The sequence below is a fragment of the Alosa sapidissima genome, chromosome 23 (assembly GCF_018492685.1).
Source record: "Alosa sapidissima isolate fAloSap1 chromosome 23, fAloSap1.pri, whole genome shotgun sequence".
NCBI lineage: Eukaryota > Metazoa > Chordata > Actinopteri > Clupeiformes > Clupeidae > Alosa > Alosa sapidissima.
In genome coordinates, this window is record NC_055979.1 from 10,497,018 (window position 1) to 10,518,928 (window position 21,911).

The 21,911-nt window shown below is 48.9% G+C and overlaps 1 protein-coding gene across 3 annotated transcripts in view; it reads right to left on the reverse strand.

Annotated features, from left to right (window-relative positions):
• pcnt (pericentrin) overlaps positions 1-21,911 on the reverse strand; it is a 53,786-nt gene that overhangs the window by 5,916 nt on the left and 25,959 nt on the right. The window contains exons 24-47 of one of the 3 annotated variants that reach the window (XM_042081404.1): positions 19,345-19,505; positions 18,160-18,362; positions 17,618-17,826; positions 17,261-17,405; positions 16,264-16,455; positions 15,237-15,266; positions 13,865-14,097; positions 13,227-13,343; positions 12,675-12,695; positions 11,549-11,785; positions 10,299-10,466; positions 9,321-9,473; positions 8,524-8,691; positions 7,001-8,107; positions 5,774-5,944; positions 4,830-5,453; positions 4,438-4,522; positions 4,071-4,243; positions 3,730-3,918; positions 3,250-3,423; positions 2,580-2,775; positions 2,117-2,297; positions 1,771-1,873; positions 978-1,418 (exon numbers count right to left, since the gene is read on the reverse strand). In XM_042081404.1, coding sequence (XP_041937338.1) covers positions 978-1,418; positions 1,771-1,873; positions 2,117-2,297; positions 2,580-2,775; positions 3,250-3,423; positions 3,730-3,918; positions 4,071-4,243; positions 4,438-4,522; positions 4,830-5,453; positions 5,774-5,944; positions 7,001-8,107; positions 8,524-8,691; positions 9,321-9,473; positions 10,299-10,466; positions 11,549-11,785; positions 12,675-12,695; positions 13,227-13,343; positions 13,865-14,097; positions 15,237-15,266; positions 16,264-16,455; positions 17,261-17,405; positions 17,618-17,826; positions 18,160-18,362; positions 19,345-19,505 — 5,481 coding nt within the window. Of the gene's footprint in view, positions 1-977; positions 1,431-1,770; positions 1,874-2,116; positions 2,298-2,579; positions 2,776-3,249; positions 3,424-3,729; positions 3,919-4,070; positions 4,244-4,437; positions 4,523-4,829; positions 5,454-5,773; positions 5,945-7,000; positions 8,108-8,523; positions 8,692-9,320; positions 9,474-10,298; positions 10,467-11,548; positions 11,786-12,674; positions 12,696-13,226; positions 13,344-13,864; positions 14,098-15,236; positions 15,267-16,263; positions 16,456-17,260; positions 17,406-17,617; positions 17,827-18,159; positions 18,363-19,344; positions 19,506-21,911 lie in introns of all 3 variants that reach the window. The other 2 variants (XM_042081403.1, XM_042081405.1) reach the window with 2 other exon arrangements.

Genomic DNA, 21,911 nt, shown 5'->3' on the forward strand with positions numbered 1-21,911 from the left:
GGGCATTTCACCGTCATAACGCTCGGTGTCGCCTGTATTTGCATCGCCCACCACCGAAACAAGACTGTAGCCTATGACCAAGACTGTAGCCTACTCACACAGAATGTAAACGGACTGTGCTACTCAGAATGGCAAACCCTATAGACTGTCGTGCCAAAATATTAATCTTATTTGTTTGGCCTTTTCTTGCTTAGATTTTGTACAAAATATCAAGAAATAAACACAGTAAACCAGCAAATAAGTCTGAGGTTATTTGCGAGGTGTCTACCAGCCAGTTTAAGTTATGTTAGCAGGCAAACTTTAGCACAACTGCCCACAAAGTACTGCTTGCTGGCGAAGTGCTAATTTCAAAACGTTACGGACATAAACACTCTAAAAATGGATAACCCCGTCATTGTAACCAAAATATGTCTGAGTTTATTTGCAAAGCTTATGTTAGTGAACTAGCATGTTGCTAATCCCCACAGTAGGCTGCTTGAAACCATAGCTTGAAACACCGACTATCAACACACAGGATGAGTTGACCAATCACAGTCCTAGCGGTCTGCGTCGCCTCGACGCGAAATTAATATTTTTTGGAGGTGCACGTCAAGCTACAGCGGAGGGGTCGGAGAGGGGTTCGCGACGACGCAGAGGGGTCTGCGGGGGTACGTCGTCGATTCGACGCAGAAGCATAAAATAGGCTTAAGTAACGTTATGAATCCCTGATCAATGTGATTGATTAGGCTGGACCAATGATTTCAAAGCCTGTCGCAGTGCGAGTGTTGGAAAGGAATCCTAATTGTGAGGTGACCAGACTATTCACTTAGTGAATGAGTTAGGTTTACCAGGCTACCTTTCTACCACATACCCCATACGACTCTAGAGCTGTAATTAAATTCACGTCAGGACTTTAATCAACTCCAATCCATTCATTCTCCATATCCACATGCCTGAACCTGCCCCTCCTCACTTTCTAAACACACACACACACACACCTGTTGTTGCTTCTCCAGCGTGTGTGTGTGCTCCTCCTCCACCCTCCTGTGTGCCGCCACAGTCGCTGCCGCCACCTCCTCCTCCATCTGCTGTTGGCGGCTCCGCTCCTGCTGCAGCTGGACGCGCAGCTCGGCGATGAACGCCCGGTCGTGCGCCGACGCCGCCTCCTGCCTGCGCGCCTCCTCCTCCAGGCGCCGTGCGTGCTCCTGACCCTGCCGGGACAGAGCCTCGGCCAGACCGGTGGCCCGTGCGCGCTCCTCGTCGGCCCGGCACGTCGCCTGCTGCGTCCGCTGGCACTCCTGGGCCAGCAGGGCCTCGCAGCGGGAGCGCTCGATGCGCAGCTCCCCCCGCAGGTTGGAGGCGGTGGCGCGCTCCTGCTCCAGACTGGCACTCAGCTGGGTGAGGCGGGAGGACTGCTCCTCTACCGTGGAGCGCAGAGACTGGGACAGTGACTGAGAGGGAGAGAGAGCAGGAGTTACAAATATGCAGGTCACCATGCACCCACCATCACTTGGTCTTTAGCCTGCGTGTAGGAATGTGTTTGTGTATATCTCTGTGTGTATAAAGGAGTGTGTGCTGTGTGTGTATGCCATCTGTATGTATATGTATAGCTGTGTATAGGTGTGTGTGCTGTGTGTGTAAAGGTGTGTAAGTGCGCGGTGTGTGTATATTTGTGTGTGTGTGCGCGCATGTGTGTGTGTGTGTGTGTGCGCGCGCATGTGTGTGTGTGTGTGTGTGTGTGTGTGTGTGTGCGTGCGTGTGTGTGTGCGCATGTGTGTGTGTGTGGTGTACCTCTTGCTGTAGCTGTTCCTGGAACTCCTGGACTCTAGCCTGCTCACGCTCCACAGCCTCCTTACAGGATTTATGCTCCTCCTCCTCAGCCACCAACCGCAGCCTGAAACACACACACAGGCAACGTGTCATATGAACATTTCATATTAAATATGAATACAATTTTCTACAGAATAGTGCCCTGGATTCTCTTTTTTCCTCAATATTATATACTTATTAAATAGTCAGTCAGTGTGTCTGGAGCGTCTGATAATTCTATCAGTATGGCCATGGCAGGGTGTTGTGTATATATGAAGTGTGTGTGTGTGTGTGTGTGTGTGTGTGTGTGTGTGTGTGTGGTGTGTACCTGAGCACTCCGAGCTCTGTCTGGAGCTCCTCCTGGCTCTTGGTGGCACTGTGGAGCTGCAGGCTGGTTTCCTCCAGGTCGGCCCGCAGCTGTGAGGTCACTTCCTGTTCGCGCTGCAGTTGCCTGCGCAGGTCTTCACACAGTGCCTGCGCTTGCTGCAGCTGCACCTCAAGCTGTTCCACTGCACACACACAAACAAACACAGTCATTTAATGCATGCTTATGATTTGCATAATGAATTCATTAGCTGTTTGCAGTGTGCCCTTCTCCAGCACGACAGTCGGTGTGTATGTGTGTGTCTGTATGTGCATGTATGTGTCTGTGTGCGTCTGTATGTGCATGTCTATGTGCGCGCGTGTGTGTCCGTGTGTGTGTGTGTGTGTGTGTGTGTGTGTCCCTCACATTGTTTGTGCAGGTATTACTGGTGCTGAAAGCTGTCAGTGAACGTGTGTGTGCCTCTCACCTTGTTTGCGCAGGTGTTGCAGTCTCTGCATTCCCTCCTCCTGTGTGGTTGTGAGCGTGGCCTGCAGCTGCTGCAGCTGCTCCTGGCTCTGGCGGCTGCAGGTCTGCAACTGCGCCTGCAGCCTCTGCACCTCCGACTGCAGGCTGCGCCGGTCAGCACCCAGCAACTGCTCCAGAGAACGCTTCTGCTGCTCCTCCTGAGAGAGTGGGCACGGCACAGGACAGGGGGAGGGGGCAGTGAGAGAATTAGGTATTACCGTCATTTCCCAACTATTAGCCGAGGTTTATACATTTGATTTTGCAAAATTTCTTCAGCCATAAAGTTAATACACGAGGGCAGTTGATATGGTATTAATATGGTTTCGTTTTTTTAACTTGCATAAAACACAAATGACAAAAAACAAAAATGGTCGCCCAGTCACTTATAAATTGATAAATTCCACTCACTTTATTTTTATACTGGGGCCAGGGCAGGTGTGTATACATGTACAGAAAAATATACACCAAAAGAGAAAAGAGAAAAAAAATAGTAACACAAGTGTAAAAAAAAAAAAACGGAAGGAAAGTGGAAAGTAGGTAAAATAAAAGACAATAAGTATCCATCTGTCTTTCTGTAGAAAGGGTCTTCAAAAGCCGTTTGCTGGTGTCCCGCGCGTGTTTGTGTGTCTCACCTGTTTGCTGAGCAGCTTCTCCATGTGGCTGATGAGGGGTGTGTGGTCGTGGGGTGTGTGCGAGTGGGAGAGCAGTGCCTGCAGCTCCGTGTGCAGCCACACCCTCTCGCCGTCAAACACACTCCTCACGGCCTGCAGCAGCTCCTGACGCCAGTCTGCATCGCTGCCCGTCGACTGCAACACACACACACACACACACACACACACACACAATAAGCGTATGCAAACACGTGCTACCCGTAAAAGATTCAAATGTACAATGGTAGTATCTCAACATGACCAAATAGGGAAACAGGAAGAACTGTTAGCCTGCTAATTTCACTAGGATTTGCTAGCCTTCATGAGGAGAAAGTGCTTCATTGAGGAATGGCTAAAAGACTTCATGAGGTATAGGAGTACAGTCATGCAACACAATACTACATATTTTGGCTGGAATGTGGTTTAGAAGAGTGTTGAATGGTTCCTCGGGCGGTCACTCACCTTTGGCTCCCTGTCGGCCATCCTACAAAGCAGTTCTCTGAGTGACAGAACAGTCTCCTGCAAGGCCCGCCTCTCCTGCTGCCATGACGGTGGTGGGGACGAATCAGAAGCCGTCTGGCCGGATGGGGCGGGGCGTCGGGAGAGGGAGAGTACCCGGCAGCTCTCCTGATACACTCTCTTCAGTAGTGTCTGCAACCACAGACAGACAGACACACACGGTTAATGGTGAGAGAAAGGAACTGCCCAAGACTAATTCTGGTCTATTTCCAGAACAATCCACAACACTACAAATAAAAACATGGTCACAGTGTTCCATATTCTTGTATCGGTGTGTGTGTTACCTGTAGTTCAGGTGACAGCAGCTCATCGTTATGGTTCATACTTCCAGCTGCACTGTCAGCATTATCTGCAGGAGTGAGGCCACGGTAACGCAGGTACTCCACAAACTGGGCATCCAAACGTTCAGTGTTCTCCAGCTCCAACTTGAGCCGAGCGCCCAGGTCCGAACTCACATCTACACACACACACACACGAGAGAAAAAGTTAGATAGTCTGCCACAAATCACCAACTCAATACCATTATCCAACAGGTGACAATGTTGTACAAGTGAATACCAGTGTTCATTTGGTTAACAATAACCTAGTGAGAGTCAGCACCAACACCTCAGTGTCTGATCTAATGTGAAAGCCATTAATAGTCGCACTCACTGCTGCCATAGCCATCGCTGACCCACTCTGGAGCAGAGCCGGGGGACGTGGAGTGCATGGACGGGGTCAGGGACAGATGGTCCAGCTGCAACACAGAAATGACCTTCAGTTAAATAGTAATGTATTGCAGAACAATGATCTACAAGACACCTGACACAGCAGTGAAACTAGTGGTAGGGCAAAATGAGTGGACGACAATCCAAAAGGTCAACATCAGGAGCTTTCATTCTCGCTTTTGAATCGAAATGTAAAGCCCTTGGGGTATCTAGATTGAGCTCTATATACAGTAAACATAGTGTAATGTGTCCTTGTAATAACAACTGTACAAGTCTTGTCATATGTGGTGATGGTGACCCTGGCCTGAGTGTCCACTCTATGAATCCCCCCCTCACCTTGTCTGCGTCCAGTGAGTCGAGCATAGAGAGGTTATCGGAGGCGCAGAGCGAGGTGGGAGAGCGGAGACTACTGCTGCTGGCCACCCGCCGTTCAGCCTCAGCGTCCGGCTCCGCAGGCATGCTGATGGAATGTGAGGGCGACGAGCAGCTGGAGCCTCCGCCGCCACCACCACCACCACCTCCTCCACGGCCTCCGCCGTGCAGCAGGTCGAGGCGCGAGGCACCCGGCTGCAGGCCGCTAAGCTCCGACAGGTGGGAGATGGCGTGCAGGTGCACGGCGCCACGCTCGTCCATGCTGGCGTCCGGCCGGCGGAGCAGCTCTGGAGAGCAGAGGGACGAGGCGTCCACGGAGGAGACGAAGCTCAGTCGCTGGTGTTGGTGCTGCTGCTGCTGCTGGTGGTGGTGGTGGGGGTGGCGGATGGGGGAGGTGGTTGAAGAGACGAGCTGGGGGGGTGGACGAGGGCGCTCGGGGGGGCTGCAGCGCTGACGGAGCTGCTCCAGCTCACGCTGCTGGAAGGCCAGCTCCTCCTCCTGCACGGCCAGGTCCTCCTGCAAGCTCCGCAGCTCGGCCTTCAGCCGAGAGTTGTACACCTCGAGGTCCGCTAATGCACGGTCCTTTGTCTGAGAGCCCAGAGAGCAGAGGAGAGCAGAACAGAGCAGAGCAGGAAAGAAAGAAAGAAAGAAAGAGTGAGGAGAGAGAAAATGGAAGTCTAAATGCTAAACTTAATACAAAACCCAACTAAGGGGAATTCCACAAGCCATTCCAACCATTATTCAGTATTGTCATAATATGCTGAATGCGTTTTGGAAATCCCCTTTAATTAAGAATTCTGATGTAAAAACGCTTTTAGACGTTAAGCAGAGCAGGTACTTGAAACTCAGTTAACACTGCCTTGACACACCCACTTCACTAACATGTGTAAACAAACACACACACACACCTGTCCTTCCTCCTGTAGCTTCTCGGCGCGCTCGGTGCTGGAGCTAAGTCCCTCCTTTACGGCTGCGAGCTCTGCCCTGAGGGCATCGTGCTCAGCCCTCAACTGGTTGAGCTGACGCTCTCGTTCCCTCAGGGCTGCGTCCGCCTTCGCCAGAGTCTCCTCCGCGCACGTCTGCAAGGAGAAAACAGTTCAGGGATCAGGGCACCTATTTTACGGTCTCTTAACACACACACACACACACACACACACACACACACACACACGGAGAACTGATCCAGAATCAGAAGTTAAGAAAGGCTCCTGCTACTCCTAGCAGCTAACACCGTTATTCCCAGTTATTTTGTGCAGTCTCCTCTGATCAAGCTTGTAATAATAGCAGCCTCGGCTACAGTCCTGGTCCAGAAGATTCTGAAATGGGTCGCCTCTAAGCTCCTCTGTTTATTTTTAGTTAAGGTCGGGCCTTTTCCACATAGAAAAAAAGGCAGTTGAGATCGGTTTAAAGCCTCGACAGATATGTTGCACTAAAGCTCTAATTAAAAGCAGCTCTGAGCGTTTTCATTCCTTCAATTCACATATGGCACAACCCTGTTGGAAGACTAAAATAGACCACCTTCAATCGTCACTCCTAGGCACAGGAAAAGTTTCATAAAGTCAAAGAACATTTGTAGCAAAACAAACCCGAAAGTCAGGAGTGGCAGAGTTTTGCAAAGTACAAACTTGAGTTGTTCCTCTTTGAGGAGTAGTTTGGTTCCTGTGTGAGTCAGACTCGAGCAGTCTGCCAGCTCACGGGCGTCTGCTCTGACCACGCCTTCTACTCTAGCAGTTTGCTTTTTTCCTGCCCCTCTCTCTCTCTCTCCCTCTTCCCTCACTCGCTCTTTCTTTCTTCTCTTCTGTCAGTGGGGCGTTTAGTCGGTGAAAACGCCGTGTGCTGCCGTCTGCAGGCAATTAGACCGCAGATGGCTCAGCACAGACCACAGTGGGGAGGCAGCCAGAGTGCAGTTATAACATCTTTCTTGGTCCACATAAATAAACAAATGAATAACTAAATAAACTAAAGACTAATAAAAATTAATGATTTATATATCTCAAAAGGTATTGCTGAGGGAAGGGTTTCAATTAACTTTGAATCACTTGATAACAAAAAAAATGTATCAAAGTTATTTCAAAGCTCAGACTTGAAGGGTGCTGCTGCCTGCTGAGCTCATGTGTGCGTACGGGGCATCTCACCAGCACTTCTTTCTGGCTATCCTCGTTCTGGCTGACCCGCTCCTCCAGCTGGTCGCTCAGCTCCTCCACCAGGCAGCTCTTTGACATCACTTCCTCTCGGAGATTCTCGATTTCCTCTTGGAGCCGCCCCTCGCGCCGTCTCAGGGCCTGACGCTCCACGTTAAGCTCCTTCTTGCTCGTCTCTAGGGTGAAGACCTTTGACCTTCCCTCCTGGACCTGCTCCTCCAGCTCAGCGACCTTTGCCCTCAGCTTCTCGGCGGCGGTCCTACTCTCCTGCTCACTCTTCTGGAGCTCCAGCACCAGGGCCTTCAGCTCCTCCTTCCCCCCTATCGGAGAGCTCACATCCTGGGCTTGCCCTCGCCGCTGCTGGGCCTCTCCGCCAACATCCTCCAGCTCCCTCAGGGCCTCGTCTCTCCTCCGCTCAGCCTCCTTCACTCTGACCTCCATCTGGGCCAGGGAGGCCACGCGCTCCCTCTCTCCGTCCTCCAGCTCCCTCGCCCGGGCCTCCAACCGCTCCACCTGAGCCTCCCTCTCCTCCAGCTGCCTGCGGAGCTCCAGGGCCTCTCTCTGACCCTCGGCTAGCCGCCGGCGCTCCTCCTTCAGGCTGGCGCCCAGCGTCTGCACCTGCTGGCCGTACTCCTCCTCCTGGCTGAGGAGTAGCCTCTGCAGCGCCTCTTTCTCGGCGGCCGCCTCCTCCAGGTCCTGACGGAGCTTGCGGAGGCGCTGGCGCGACGCCTGCAGGCTGTGGCTGGCCAGTTCGTGGCACAGGCTCTCCTCCTGACCCATGGCGAGGATTCTGGCGTGAGCGCGGCGACCCTTGACCCTTGGCCCCGCGTGCCACGAGAGGTCGGTGGACTCGGGGCTGGCACCGGCGGCAGTACCGGACCCAGAGCCGGCGCTTTCGGGCTCGCTGCTCTCGGCCTGCGGGTCGCTGAGCTCGTGGGCGTCGGGGGCGAGCTGAGCCAGCTCCGACTGCAGCCGCTGGATGACCTCATGCAGCTGCTCCACCTCCTGCTCCTGGGCCTCGCGCACACGCTCCTGGTCGCCGTGGAGACGCTCCACCTGAGCCTGCAGCTCCTCGATCTCCGCCTGTTTCTCCTCGGCCGCCTGAGGGGCGGAAGCGGCCACAGCGTCAGACAGAGGAGCCAGTCATAAGGGACGATCAATACACACCAATAGAGTGTACAATGCACTGTACAGTGCAATACATTAACATACGCAATATACACTTCAAACTATGTCTCATAGCATGCGAAAGGAGCATAATACAAGAGAGAGAAAAATAAAAAACAAGAAGTAGTTACTTAATAAAAGGTCAAACAAGAAATATGAAATATATCGCATTGCAATATAACATGCAATAACAATGCAAAAATACCATGCAATGAACACCTACTTATCTAAAACTATCAGCCAAACATGCTCATACGTGAACTGACCCACATCTGGGATGATGAGCAGATAAAATTGGTTGGTTGATTTATTGACATTGATTGAATATTGATTAATGTGCTCTCCCTTACCCTGTTGTCTCTGGTGAGGTCCAGCTCTTGCTGAAAATGGAGCAGCTGCTGGTTGAGGTGGTCGATCTCCTGGTTCTTCTCCTCCAGGAGTGCAGCGGGGAGTTGTAGCGCCTCGTCTTGCTGCTCCTCCTGCTCCTCCTGCTGCCTACGCAGATCACTCACCATGTCCTGACCACAGAGCAAATACAGACGATTAATGCTGTACAATACATTCCACAGCTTGTGCACAAATCAAAACTCCAGACACAAACAAACACACATGCACATACTGTACACACAGCTACACACAGCTCTCCTGCCACTCAAATGTCTTTATTAGGATCTTAACACAGGATTTTTAACATTTGAGGAAGCAAATTTGGGGCAGCCGTGGCCTACTGGTTAGTGCTTTCTGACTTGTAACCGGAGGGTTGCCAGTTCGAACCCCTACCAGCAGGAACGGCTAAAGTGCCCTTGAGTAACCCCTCATTGCTTCCCGAGCGCCGCTGTAGCAGGCAGCTTACTACGTCGGGATTAGTGTGTGCTTCACCTCATTGTGTGTTCACTGTGTGCTGAGTGTGTTTCACCAATTCACGGATTGGGATGAATGTAGAGACCAAATTTCCCTCACGGGACCAAAAGAGTATATTATACTTAGTTACTTAAACTTATTTGCAGGTTTGTTCAGATATGACCACACACAGAATGCTTTGCATTATTCTTCCATTAGCAGTACAGTAGTGATGGTTATGGATAGGTATGACATCAGCATCTTCAAACAGATACACACACACACACACACACACACACACACACACCTGTAGCTCAGTGAGGGCGTCCTGCAGTTGCTGTTCGCGGGCCTGGTGCTCTCTGGTGCTGAGCTCCAGCTGCAGACTCAGCTGCTGCACCTCCTCCTGCCGGAGTTCCAGCTCCGCCTGGACATCCTCCACACGGGCCAGCAGGTCCTCCACCTGACAGACACACACACACACACACACAAAAGTGTAGCTAATATTTCAAGTACAGCTACCCTCTTAATATTCACCCAGGCAGCCCTGAATGACTTAAGATTCACACCTCTTCTCAAGTAAGCCCTTTCCCAGCACTGCAAATCACTAGGCTTAGTATATGTGGGCGTCAGCCCAGACTAATGAAGCTAACAACCGCAGTGTGTAAGTACTTGCTGGGTCTAAATGACACTTCACAGGCTTGAAGAACTACTGGGATAAGGGTTTGCACATCCTGACCACTAGATGGCACAAGCAGCCTATTCAACTCTGAGCCACAGATGGAGACAGAGATAGGGTCTATATACAGCTCTGATTTAACTCTGTGCCAGTTGCCTCTGCATCACTGTATGAGCGTTCTCACTATACTGTAGTGCATTTGGAAAGCTCAACAATGAACACACACTAAAGTATAGATAACTGTACTTAATCTGTTGATATTTGGTGTTGGTGGTGTTGATGTAGTCAGCAGATAATACATCATATAAATAGAGTAATTTTTTATTTCCTATAAATGGAGAATCACTTCACGAAGACATCAATTACAGTTAGTAAAAGAAAAGTGGGGTACAAATAATTAGTGGTTTATTTGTGTTACTTGACTTAATGTGCTTTGTGTGAAACTGAAGAGAGATGTTTAGTTCACAACAGAAATGCAAAAAGGTGACGTAAGGTGTGTGGTGAAACTTCTAGAAAAATCAATACATTCTCTGCTGCTGACACGCGCGCACACACACACACACACACACACACACACACACACACACACACACACACACACACACACACCTGTTGGTCTTTGTTCTCTAGCTCCTGTATGGCGATGTCAAGTTCCTGGCGCAGTTCGTGGTCAGCTGTGTTGTCGGGCAGACGGTGTTTGGTCTCGTCCAGCTTCGACTGCAGGGCAGATATCTGCAGCTTGTTGGCATACTGCTGCTGCTGAAGGGCCTCCTTGTCCTGGGAAACAACACACACAGTTTTTACTCACACCAGTGCATAAACGCACAGACATTCACATGTGCATATACACAAATGCGCACACAGATATACATCTGAAGAGATATTTACAGTCAGTGTAGGACACTAGAGGCCCTGCTGAGCCTTAAAGCCTGTTACTGAGGCAGGTTTCTGGTGCACGGAGTGTTCTGAGGCAGTGTTCTGTTACTGTACATATCGATTCTCCACCCCCTTTGTTCTCTGTAGCAATGGGAATACTTTTACATCAGTCATACCAGTAAGCTTGAGTTTGAACTTTGCTTGAGTTTGTTCTCCACAGTGTGTGAGAGAGAGAGAGAGAGAGAGAGAGAGAGAGAGAGAGAGAGAGAGAGAGAGAGAGAGAGAGAGAGAGAGAGAGAGAGAGAGAGAGAGAGAGAGAGAGAGAGAGAGAGAGAGGAAAAATAAAGGAAAAAAGAAAGAGGGTGAGAGAAAGAGGGAGGAAGAGAGGGAGTGGTAAAGCGGAGAGATAAAGTGAGCTTGTCATTGGCAGCAGGGATAAGGTCAGAGAGGTCATGGACGTGATGGTGTGGGAGGGACACTTCAGGCTGCTCTCTCCTGCTCTGGTAACAGGTACACAGGCAGCGCCTCCACTGCACACGAACACAAAGCGCGCGCTGCTGTGTGGGAGAGGGCACTTCATGCCACTCTCAGCAGGTATTTTTGGCCATCACAGGCTGTTCCCAGCTCTCTACAACTCCCACTTCTGCCGTGTGTGTTTGTGTGTACACACACAAGTTCATGGATACTGTACAACTCTTAAATGTTTGTACTTTGCCAAACTCCACATTGCAAGATTTTGTAAGGTGTTTACTTTCAGTAGTATACAGCAGCCCCTGTCCAAACTTTGTGGGCACGCGCGCACACACACAAACACGAAAACCGGGCTACAGACACAAATCCCACACAAATACATGCAAATTATCCACACCGACATTAGTTCTGCAGCTGTGAGTGTTTGTATTTTGTGTATGTGTGACCCTTTGCATCTCCTGCTCCAAGCTCTCTCTCTGTCTGTGTGCGTGTGTGTGTGTGTGTCCCCTCACCTGTATGAGGTCCTGGTGGTTCTTGCGGGCGCGCTGCAGCTCCTGCTCCAGCTGCATGACTGCTCGGCTGGCCTCAGCGCTGGCCAGTAGAGCCTGCTCCAGCTCCCGGATGCGGCCCGTCAGCTTGTCGATCTCCTCGTTGCGCTCGTCCACGTCGCGCTGGGCCTGCTCTTTGGCCAGCTGCAGCACGCTGTAGTCTTCCATCTTGTCACGGATGATGGCCTGCAGGCTCTCCGCCTGAGGAGGGGAGAGCAGAGATGTTCTAATTGGCGGAGATGGCAGTCTTAGCCATTTTCCCATTGACAAACACATAGCGGCTAACTAGCTTTAGCTTGGGTCATCGCATCTCACAGGATTCCACTCAAACAAAAACAGTGGCCCAGTCTTGGCAGGGGGACCGAAATCGGTTTTGTTTGAATGGAATCCTATGGGATACCGTGACTAAAGCTAGTTGGCCGTTATCACCCAAAGATTGGAATCTCCCTTTTTAGAGGATCTTTGGAGGTGATACACCAGGCTGCAGCCATGTTGTTTACAAGCCAGTTACATTCATAACATTTATTCAGACGATTAATTAGGAATTATGGAAACATTTTTAGTCTTATGCAGCTTTGGAAATGGCAAATTTGACAAGGTTGACATGCAAAAGGTGATTTGAAAAAGAAATTATATACAGATATATACTATATACAGATATTATGGTTGCGAGAACATCATAGGGCCAAGCTGAATAAAAGTCGTGATTCTCAAAGTCAAACTGTGATTCCAAAGCTGTAAGAAGTGGCATCAGTTTCAGACACAACTGCACAAACACTGTGGGCTACAGCCATGCTAAGGAGCAATGCCAACACGCTATGGGCGACCATAACTACTCTATACAGTTTAAATAGACAAGACCGGGTCTACTTCAGACACAACAACTAAAGAGACAGACCGACAACACCAGCCGACAGGTTAGTCAAACCATTCCTTATTACTATGAATCAAAGAACAAACAGAAGTGTGTGTGTGTGTGTGTGTGTGTGTGTGTGTGTGTGTAAGAGATCAGGATGAGAGGAACACTACAGCAGAGGGTCATGCAGAAGCGTATAGAGGATCACGGGAGGATGAACTGAGTATACCATACCTGAGCAAGCAACTCCTCTATCTAGAACATTCGGTTAAGGATGGGGGTAGAGACATGACAAACAAAACATCTTAGACATGGAGGAATCAAATACCAAGCAAACAAGGACAAAACACACTGGGAAAAACAGAAAATCAAGCATGTAAGGGCAAAACATCTTGGACAAATTAGCAAAAACAAGCAAATAAATGGTCAAACTTGGGAAGCAAGCATGACCATATCATGGTTTAACCATGTTGGGTTAATAATCAAGTTAAATTCAATGCACTGATCTACATGCTTTATTGACTACCATCCATAACCAATACCTGCCAATCCAGCTTTGTTGCCTGAAACAGTGTGTGTGACTAACTGCTTGTTCGGTGTGTGTGTGTGTGTGTGTGTCTAACTGCTTGTTCTGTGTGAGAGTGAGTGAGAGTGAGAGAGAGTGTGTGTGGGTGTCTAACTGCTTGTTCGGTGTGTGTGTGTGTGTGTGTGACTAACTGCTTGTTCTGAGAGTGAGCGTGAGCGTAAGAGTGTGTGTATGTGTGTGTGATGGAGGGTAACCCGTACTCTTTGGCCCTTGTTGTCTGTGGCGCCCCCTTTGGTGGGCAGCTTCAGTTGGGCCTCCAGGTTCTTGATCTCCTGCTGAAACTCGTCTCTCTCGTGCTCACGCTCCACTGCTTGCTCCTGCAGCACAATACAAACACAACACAAACACAGGTCACAAGGACACTCATTTCAAAATAAAAAACAGGAAAAAACAGAGACAAAACGCATGCGTTTGAAATACATAATATTACCAAAAACAATAGGATGCAAGGTATAATGGATAATCTCATGCTTTGCTACTTAGAAAATATAGTGTATGTATGCAAGTCTATTCCCGTGTGTGTGTGCGCGTTCGTTCTGTCTATGAACAGGTTGGCATGATCGAATGTGGATGTGTTCACTGACGTCTATGAACTGGCGGTGGTGCTTGAGCTGCTTCTCCAGGGCGTGGATGTGCTGCTGCAGGTTGTGTGTGTGTGTGTGTGTGTGTGTGTACTGACGTCTATGAACTGGCGGTGGTGCTTGAGCTGCTTCTCCAGGGCGCGGATGTGCTGCTGCAGGTTGTGTGTGCGCGTGTGTGTGTGTGTGTGTGTGTGTGTGTGTGTGTGTGTGTGTGTGTGTGTGTGTGTGTGTGTGTGTGTGTGCATGTGTTCACTGACGTCTATGAAGTGGCGGTGGTGCTTGAGCTGCTTCTCCAGGGCGTGGATGTGCTGCTGCAGGTCCTCGGTGTGGGCGCGCCGCTGCAGCTCCAGCTCGGCCTCGCGGGTCTCCTGCTCCTCCAGCGTGGCCTCCAGCACGCGCAGCCGCGAGCCCAGCCCGCTGCGGTCCTTCTCCGCCTGACGCTGCACGTCCAGGCGCTCCTGCGCCAGACGCTGGGTCTCCTCCAGCAGACCTGCACACCACCAGACCAGAGGTGGACAGGTCAGTGGTCAGATGCATGGTCAGACACCCACATCATGTAAAACTAGAAAAAAAAGCTGTTCTTTCTATAGGATAGGAAAGCTACAATTTTCACTAAACTGTAGACAAGAATGGAAAAGTTGACCATCAATCAATTCCCTTTATTCACCCGGCGGTCAGAGGGAGCTCAGGGTATACTTGCCATCACTTCAGTCCAGCAGATGGTGGTAATGCACTCCGTTTGTCCTGCAAAACTCACTGAAGGTTACTTTGGCAGGCCAGCGAACCCTTCTTTTTCCTGTGAGCTTTTTTTTTTTGGCAGAGTGCATTACCACTATCTGCTGGACTGAAGTGTGATGGCAAGTGAACCCTCTAGCCTTGTTCTGGCCGCCGGGTGAGCAAGGCGAATACACAGAATACACCTCAACTGCACAACGGTTCCCGAGGTCTTATATAAACAGCATTTCATTCACTGTTCCTTTTACATTACACCCGGAGTCTCTACACTAGCATTGAAGTTTGTCCGCACCAAAACAAGAAAGGGTTTTAGTAAATTTGTCGTTTGTTAATCAGTCAAGACTTTTATCAGGTCTGCACTGAAGAAGGAGTACAGTCAGAGACTTTTTGAGGTTAAAAAGACAGAGGAGCTATTCTCAAGACCACACATTTAGAGAGATGCAGAGGACAGAAGATGCACACAAACACAAACACACACACACACTAAGGGAATCACATTTAAAACATAACCGTTCAGCTCACTGCACACAGAGATGCATGCAAGCACAAACTCTGCAGACCACAGGAACAACAGAAATGCTGATGTTTGCCTACAGGGGGCACCATCCACCTCCACTTGCTTACTAAGGATACTGATGCAGCATATAGGAACAGCAACACACGCAGGGTAATCACTCAAAGAAAATAAGTTAGACTGCAATTCAAACATTTGGGGTTTATCACTGCATTTGGAACTACGCAAACAACATCCACTAGAGGTCTCAAATAAAAACCATGACAGGACCTTGCATGAGGGCAGTTAAAGTCAATCCATGATAAAAAAGCTGATGGGGATGAAGACCGACATGTCACTTCAAGCCCAGAACAAACACACACAGAGAGCACAAAACAAACCTGGATCCCCGACAGGGTTCTGCTCACAGCCTACAGAGCAGGAGAACACACAGCTCAGCATCCTCAACACCTCACATAAACCACGGCAACTACTGTACATCTGTTACAGTACTGATAACAATCACAACCTACAGAAAACACCTAGCAAATAATGGACACGCGCACACACACTGCATATTCTGTGCATGCAATGATTTCCCACATACTTTGTATACTCAGGACAAAACATGACTAACATTATAAAATCGACAGAACACCTCATGCTCAAAATATTCACAGAATGCACCAAATAAGATGAAAATGATGCATAACAATAACATCTACCTATTTTTCAGTCTACCTATTTTTCCAACCACCTCATCATGTTCTGATTTATTTGTCTGACGCGTTTTTATCCAAAGCCTTTTCCAGTGCAGGACAGGCGGGCATGTGATCGTACTGTATCTCTGGTCCTTGGGGATTGGTCCCATGATATGACTGGTGTTGTAAGGACACTACATTGAGGCCATGTTCAGGCTCCAGGCAAATCGGATTGGTTACCTAAAATCAGATATTTTCTCTGCACTGTTATGTGCAAGTAATCAGATCGGATGTGTACGCCCAGGCATCGCCAGCCTATCTGCATGAGTTGCTGTGGTGATGTAGGCGTTAAATCAAACAATGTAACTACTTTTGACCTAGCAGCAGCATGAGTTCCAGCACTTCAGTCATCCTGATGGGATGAGAGAGATACTCTATTCGAAACTGAATTAAGCAGCAGGGGTGTCTGGACTCCGAGACACTTAACGTTACTACCAAATTTGTTTTAGATTTGCTTAGCAAAAATCTGATTTAGAATGGCTTCTTGCTATACAAACTTGGACATGCCAAAAAATAAAATGAATTTGGGCTGGCAGTCAGAACATTTCCCCTAATGTCCCCAACTTCCTCTGTCCACTATCTCCTTCCCATCCCTGTGTCCCCATCCCATCCCTGTCCAGCCCCATGGCCCTGTGCCCTCCTCCAGTTCCGTCCCGTCCTATCTCACCCTTCTCGGCATCCCCGAGGCCGGCGCTGAGCGCGTCCCTCTGGCGGAGCAGGAGTGTGTTCTCCTCGCTAAGCTGTTGCAGCTGCTCGCGCGCCTCCTCCAGCTGCTGCACCAGACGCTGCTCCCGCGACTCCTTCTGCTGCAGACTCTCCTCCAGCGAGGCCTTCTCACACACGTAGCCCTCCAGTAGACCTGGGGGTAGAGAGGAGGTGGTGATTAATTAACACACACACACACACACACACACACACACCTAGAGTGATATGCTCACACTAGGGCTAAATAATTATTGCAATCGCAATATGAACCAACGCAATTACCTAATCACAAAAGCTATAATCACATAATCACGCACAGTTCATTTTGTTACATTTCTGACTTTTATATTCATTTCATCCTCCTTGAATGTGCCATTTCTGGTTGGAGGGTGTGCGTAGTGTGTGAGGGGCACAGAAATTCTGATGTTGAGCTTCACAATTAGTCGGGGTTGCTGTGCTTTTTGTGCACAGGACGTGCTCACCAATCAGGGGTGGCACAAATTAGAGATTGTGGCGCAAATCACAATATCCCATCAGATATCGCAATTAGATATTTTCGCCAAATCGTGCAGCCCTAGCTCTCACACTCACATCCCACACAGAAGGGGAGATTTTCTCTCTCTCACAAATACACACATACTTCTAATACTAATGAAAAGAATACAAAAGGTCACTTTCAGTAAAGTGCAAAACCACCCACCCACAGACAACCTTGAGCCGTTCTGGCTAGATAAGGCTCTTCTGAATGGCCTCCTGAGCCACTCATGAGCAGACACACACACACACACACACACACACACACACAGAGTACCTGCCCACACATCTCTGCGCAGTTCTTGGCCTCCTGGATCCTCCCCCCCACCACCCACGCACAGAAAATTCAACCTCGGCCTCAAGGATTTCTAGTTGAAGGTGGCTCTTGTGGCTAGCCTCCTGGTCCACACACACACAGCGCTCACCCTCAGCCTTATGCAGCTCCAGTTGGAGGTGGCCCTTCTGGCTGGACTCCTGGTCCAGCTGCTCCAGGAGTTGATTGTGCTGCAGTAGCAGCAGCTGAGCCGTTTCCTCAGTAGTGGTCTGACTGAAACGCTCCGTCTGCTCCACCTAACACACACACACACACACACACACACACACACACAGCTTGAAGCGATTAAAAATGGCACAAAATTGGTGTTGCCACTATGTACTATTTTGTGATGGCTCCTGTTAAGCATGAACACAAAACCTTCACAGACCACACACACCACAGTGACCGCATCATTGACTGGCAATACCCACGCTGCTATTGCACAGTCACAGACAGAGCCCCTCACCTGTTTAGTGACCTGGTCCACCAACTCCAGGAGCTTATCGACGGATAAGCGCAGCCGGGCGCCGGCCCCCAGAAGCAGCTCCTCCTGCTGCAGCTCGGCCCCCACGAACAGGCTCTCGCACAGCCGCTGGGACAGCTCCAGGCCCTCGTCGCTCAGCGACCACAGGCTGGCGTCCGGGCCGCACTCGCCGTCCACCGCCGGCTCCGAGCCTGGGGAGGGAAAGTGAGAATGGGACAGGCAGAGAGGAGACGGAGGGACAGAGGAAGGATGAGTCCGGTCACAATGACCACTAAACCCAACCGCAGAAAAAAAAAAAAATCTTTCCATCCACTTTCCCATTTGCTTCTTTCCATCCACTTTCCCTTTTTTTTTTTTATTATTTCACACACACACACACACACACACACACACACACACACACACACTGCCAGTTAATGAGTAAATGATCAACTATGATCAAGTATCATCTGACCATTCCTTGATCACACGAGACTGGGAGTGAGTGTGTGAGTGTGTGTGTGTAAGAGTGTGTATGCCCTCACCTGTCCCAGGTGCGTCTCCGGCTGGCCCGTGGGTCCGCGAGGTGGTGTGCTCCAGCCCACTGTCCGTGCCGGGAGCGGCGGGCATGCTGGCGGGCATGCGCGTACCCATCCTGCGACTGACCAGCTCCTCTGTCGCCATGGCGCTCTTCAGCATCTCCAGCACCACATGCTGCAGGCGCTCGTTGGCCTCGCTCAGGTTTTGCCTGGGAACGCCACCACAAATTACAGTTACACCAATGCGGAATTCCGCTTTGAGGAAGTTTGCGACATGAAAATTCCATAATTCCCAAAGCAGACAAAGCAGATTGGGCACTGTGATGGAGCAGCAGCAGTGTTGACGCCTGACAATCGGGTCAGGTACAAAAAGTTGTTTTCCTTAATATCAGCTTTGCTTTACACAATATTACAATACTCTGGTTCCCTGATATTAAAAATGCTTGCTCAAAACTCGCACACTTCAACTCTCTCCTAGATCTTTACAATTCAGACTATACTCCCTCTCCCAAAAAGTCTCATGAAGGGGTTTGCTATGGCCTTTAGTTGAAGTGCAGCAGTTTATACGAGTAAGACAGCTTCTTTACGGCCTTCTGAATACTCCAGAACACTGCAGAGGAGCGGAGACCTTTGCCTGGAGTTCTACCTTTCAGCAGGCTTACTCATCTCCCACACAACCACACAAGTCAATACGTCCTACGCTATACAGGAAGACCGATCGCGCTGATGCTCACAATGGTTTGATGCTGCTGCTCAAGACACAAGTGCTGCAGGATCGGCAGTATGCACTCTATTACGATCTGAAAAGCCAGCTGGGACATTCACTACTCACTCCTCATCACTCTACACCCACGAGGTACTCAGACTGAAATGCCACCCCGGAGAGGGAACATTAATACGCAGCATAACTAAAGCAAATGTTTAAGTGCTTTTGTTGAGTTGGGTTGAAGTTACAATGGCTTGCTTTTTAAAGCAATATCTTTACCATCATCATCTGACCATTCCTTGTTCACACGTGACTAGGAGTGTGTGTGTGTGTGTGTGTGTGTGTGTGTGTGTGTGTGTGTGTGTGTGTGGGGCATTGTTAGACAATGAGGTCCAACAATGCTAGTTTCCACTCCCAACAGATACTGTACATCGTTTTGTACCCAAAACCGATGGCGAGTCTTTTAAATCGTGGTGATCTCTGACCTCTGCTGCTTGGCCTCGGCGAGGTCGTCGCGGAGCATGGTGACCAGGTTGTCTCCCTCCTGGCCCTCCCTCTCGCGGCGCTGCAACAGGCCCTCCAATGTGGACATCTCACTGCTCTTCCCCGCCAGCTCCCCCTGTAGGCCACTCACCTCACTGCGCAACTATAGACCAGGAGCGGTGGAGAAAGAAAGAAAGAAAGAAAGAAAGAAAGAAAGAAAGAAAGAAAGAAAGAAAGAAAGAAAGAAAGAAAGAAAGAAAGAAAGAAAGAAAGAAAGAAAGAAAGAAAGAAAGAAAGAAAGAAAGAAAGAAAGAAAGAAAGAGAAAGAAAAAGAAAGAGAAAGAGAAAGAAAAAGAAAGAAAGAAATTAAGAGCGCGTTATTCATTAGGGGAAGAGGAAAAAAAATAATCACACACACCTGAAAGCACATTTGGGTCAGAAAGACATAAACACATGCACACACACACCTTAGGCCTTAGCAGGACTGTGGCCAAAGAGAGAAACCCAGTCATTATACACACACACAGCTCCAAAAATAGACAAATAAAACAAAAAACACCACAACAAATCCACTCCACAATGAGGATGCATTCTGACGTTCTGTCGAGTTTGTCTTCCTCCACAGCCTCAGTAAACCATCTCAGCCATGAGACAGCCACACAACAAAGCCTGGACAGTGAGTCCATATGCATGCTCAAACTAACAGGGAGAACCAAGCCTGTGTTTCTGTTCCAACATGACTGTAAGCATTCTCATGCTGCCACTAACTTCTGTGTGGGAGTGAGAGAGAGACAGAAATTGCTAGAAGAGAGAGAAGGAAAGAGAAAGAGATTCAGATAAACAAACCATGGGTAGGGAGACAAAACAGAGCAAGGGAAGCGGAGATAAAGAAAAGAGACAAGCAGGCTGAAAAAGAGAGAGAGAGAGACTAAGCTAGAGGATGAAAGAGGGAAAGGGTAAATCGGAGGGTATAATACCACGCTTGCCCCAAGCGCTGCTCCTGCTTCCTGACTGCACCTGACCAACTGTCGCACACTCTCCCTCTCTCTCACACACACACACACACACACACACACACACCTGTTTCCTTGGAAACAAACATTTGAGGCAACCCCCCCCCCCGCCCCCCTCACTCATGGAGTGTATCCGTTGCTTTCACTAATCTTGAGGGGGGAGCAGCCCAAAATCTTAAGATTAACAAAGCTGAAACCATGGCAACAAACACACACATTATGGCTTCACTTCCATCACTACGGCAATGTGCAATGAGAGCATCAACAAAAGGGACTGCTAAAATTAACTTCTACATGTGCATCAAGTTTTCCCCACAGACAAACAAGCCAAGTGGGAACAGCATGTCTACCTAACTCATTCACCTGAGAATAATCACAAAGGGAACGTGACACACACACACACACAATCATTAACCCATGCTGTCACAAAGCAAAGCATCTCCAGGATGGCATTACAGATACCACTTTGACCCACACAGACTCAGCCAGCCTAAATTACTGACCATGCCTTATACAAACTTAAACACCTGTCTGATAATGATTTTCAAATTAAATTTTGACCTATTGGACACACAAAATAAGAAAATCATTTAAACTTGGTGTAGATGTAAATATGCAATTTGACACAAATAAAAATGTAGGGCTCATCCTATTTGAACAGATCTGTATGAAGCTTCCTCTGAAACCATACAGGTGGGGCCGATTTATCTTCACATCAGCCGATGCTTATAATACAATTTATAAAGCAACACAATGGCATTTATATTTATATTTTTGCCCCTTAGCATCAACATTCAACACTATTCAGCGTTACGAGAGTACATGTATACAATTCATCAAAAAAAAAATTCTCAAAATGGGTCATGATACCAATTAACTTTGTTACACGGTTCAATATCAAGCATTCTGGGTGCACACTTGCGATGTGCTGTTATCTGCCGAAACCAATGTAGTACCAAAGATATTGCAAATACCGATCAGGCATCTGCAATAAGGTGCTAATCAAGAGTGAGGATTGAGTCTACAATGGCAACCAGTTCTTCTCATAGTCCCCTCACTGACTCAGCACGACTGGCTGACACAACTGATGACTACACTGGATGGATTTGGAGTGACGTGTGTGTGTGTGGGGGGAAGGTGTGTGTGTGGGTTGATGTGATTTGTTTTGGAAAAGCTGTGCCAAACTGCACCTGTGCCAAACACTAGTCCACTCTGCATTAGAGGGTGACTACATTAACAGGTCCCATACAGCACCAGGATAATTATGCGCGCGTGTGTGAATGTTTTTTTTTTGTTCTACTGGCAAATGTGGCTGGTAGATTAGCAAAACAAAAAAAATATTGGTCAGACACAAACCCTGCTTTTCATAACTATTTTGAAAGTAGCCCATCATTTGCCTATTATACAGCTTCAGAACACTGCAGAAGTTTTAAATGAACGGCCCTTCCCAATGTTCGGAGGTCCAATAATTTTGCTAGCCTATAATCCTAGAGTGTTGAAGCGAAGTCAACAAATTAGGCTACGTTGCTCTATCTTGGTTAGTAATGAAGGATCTT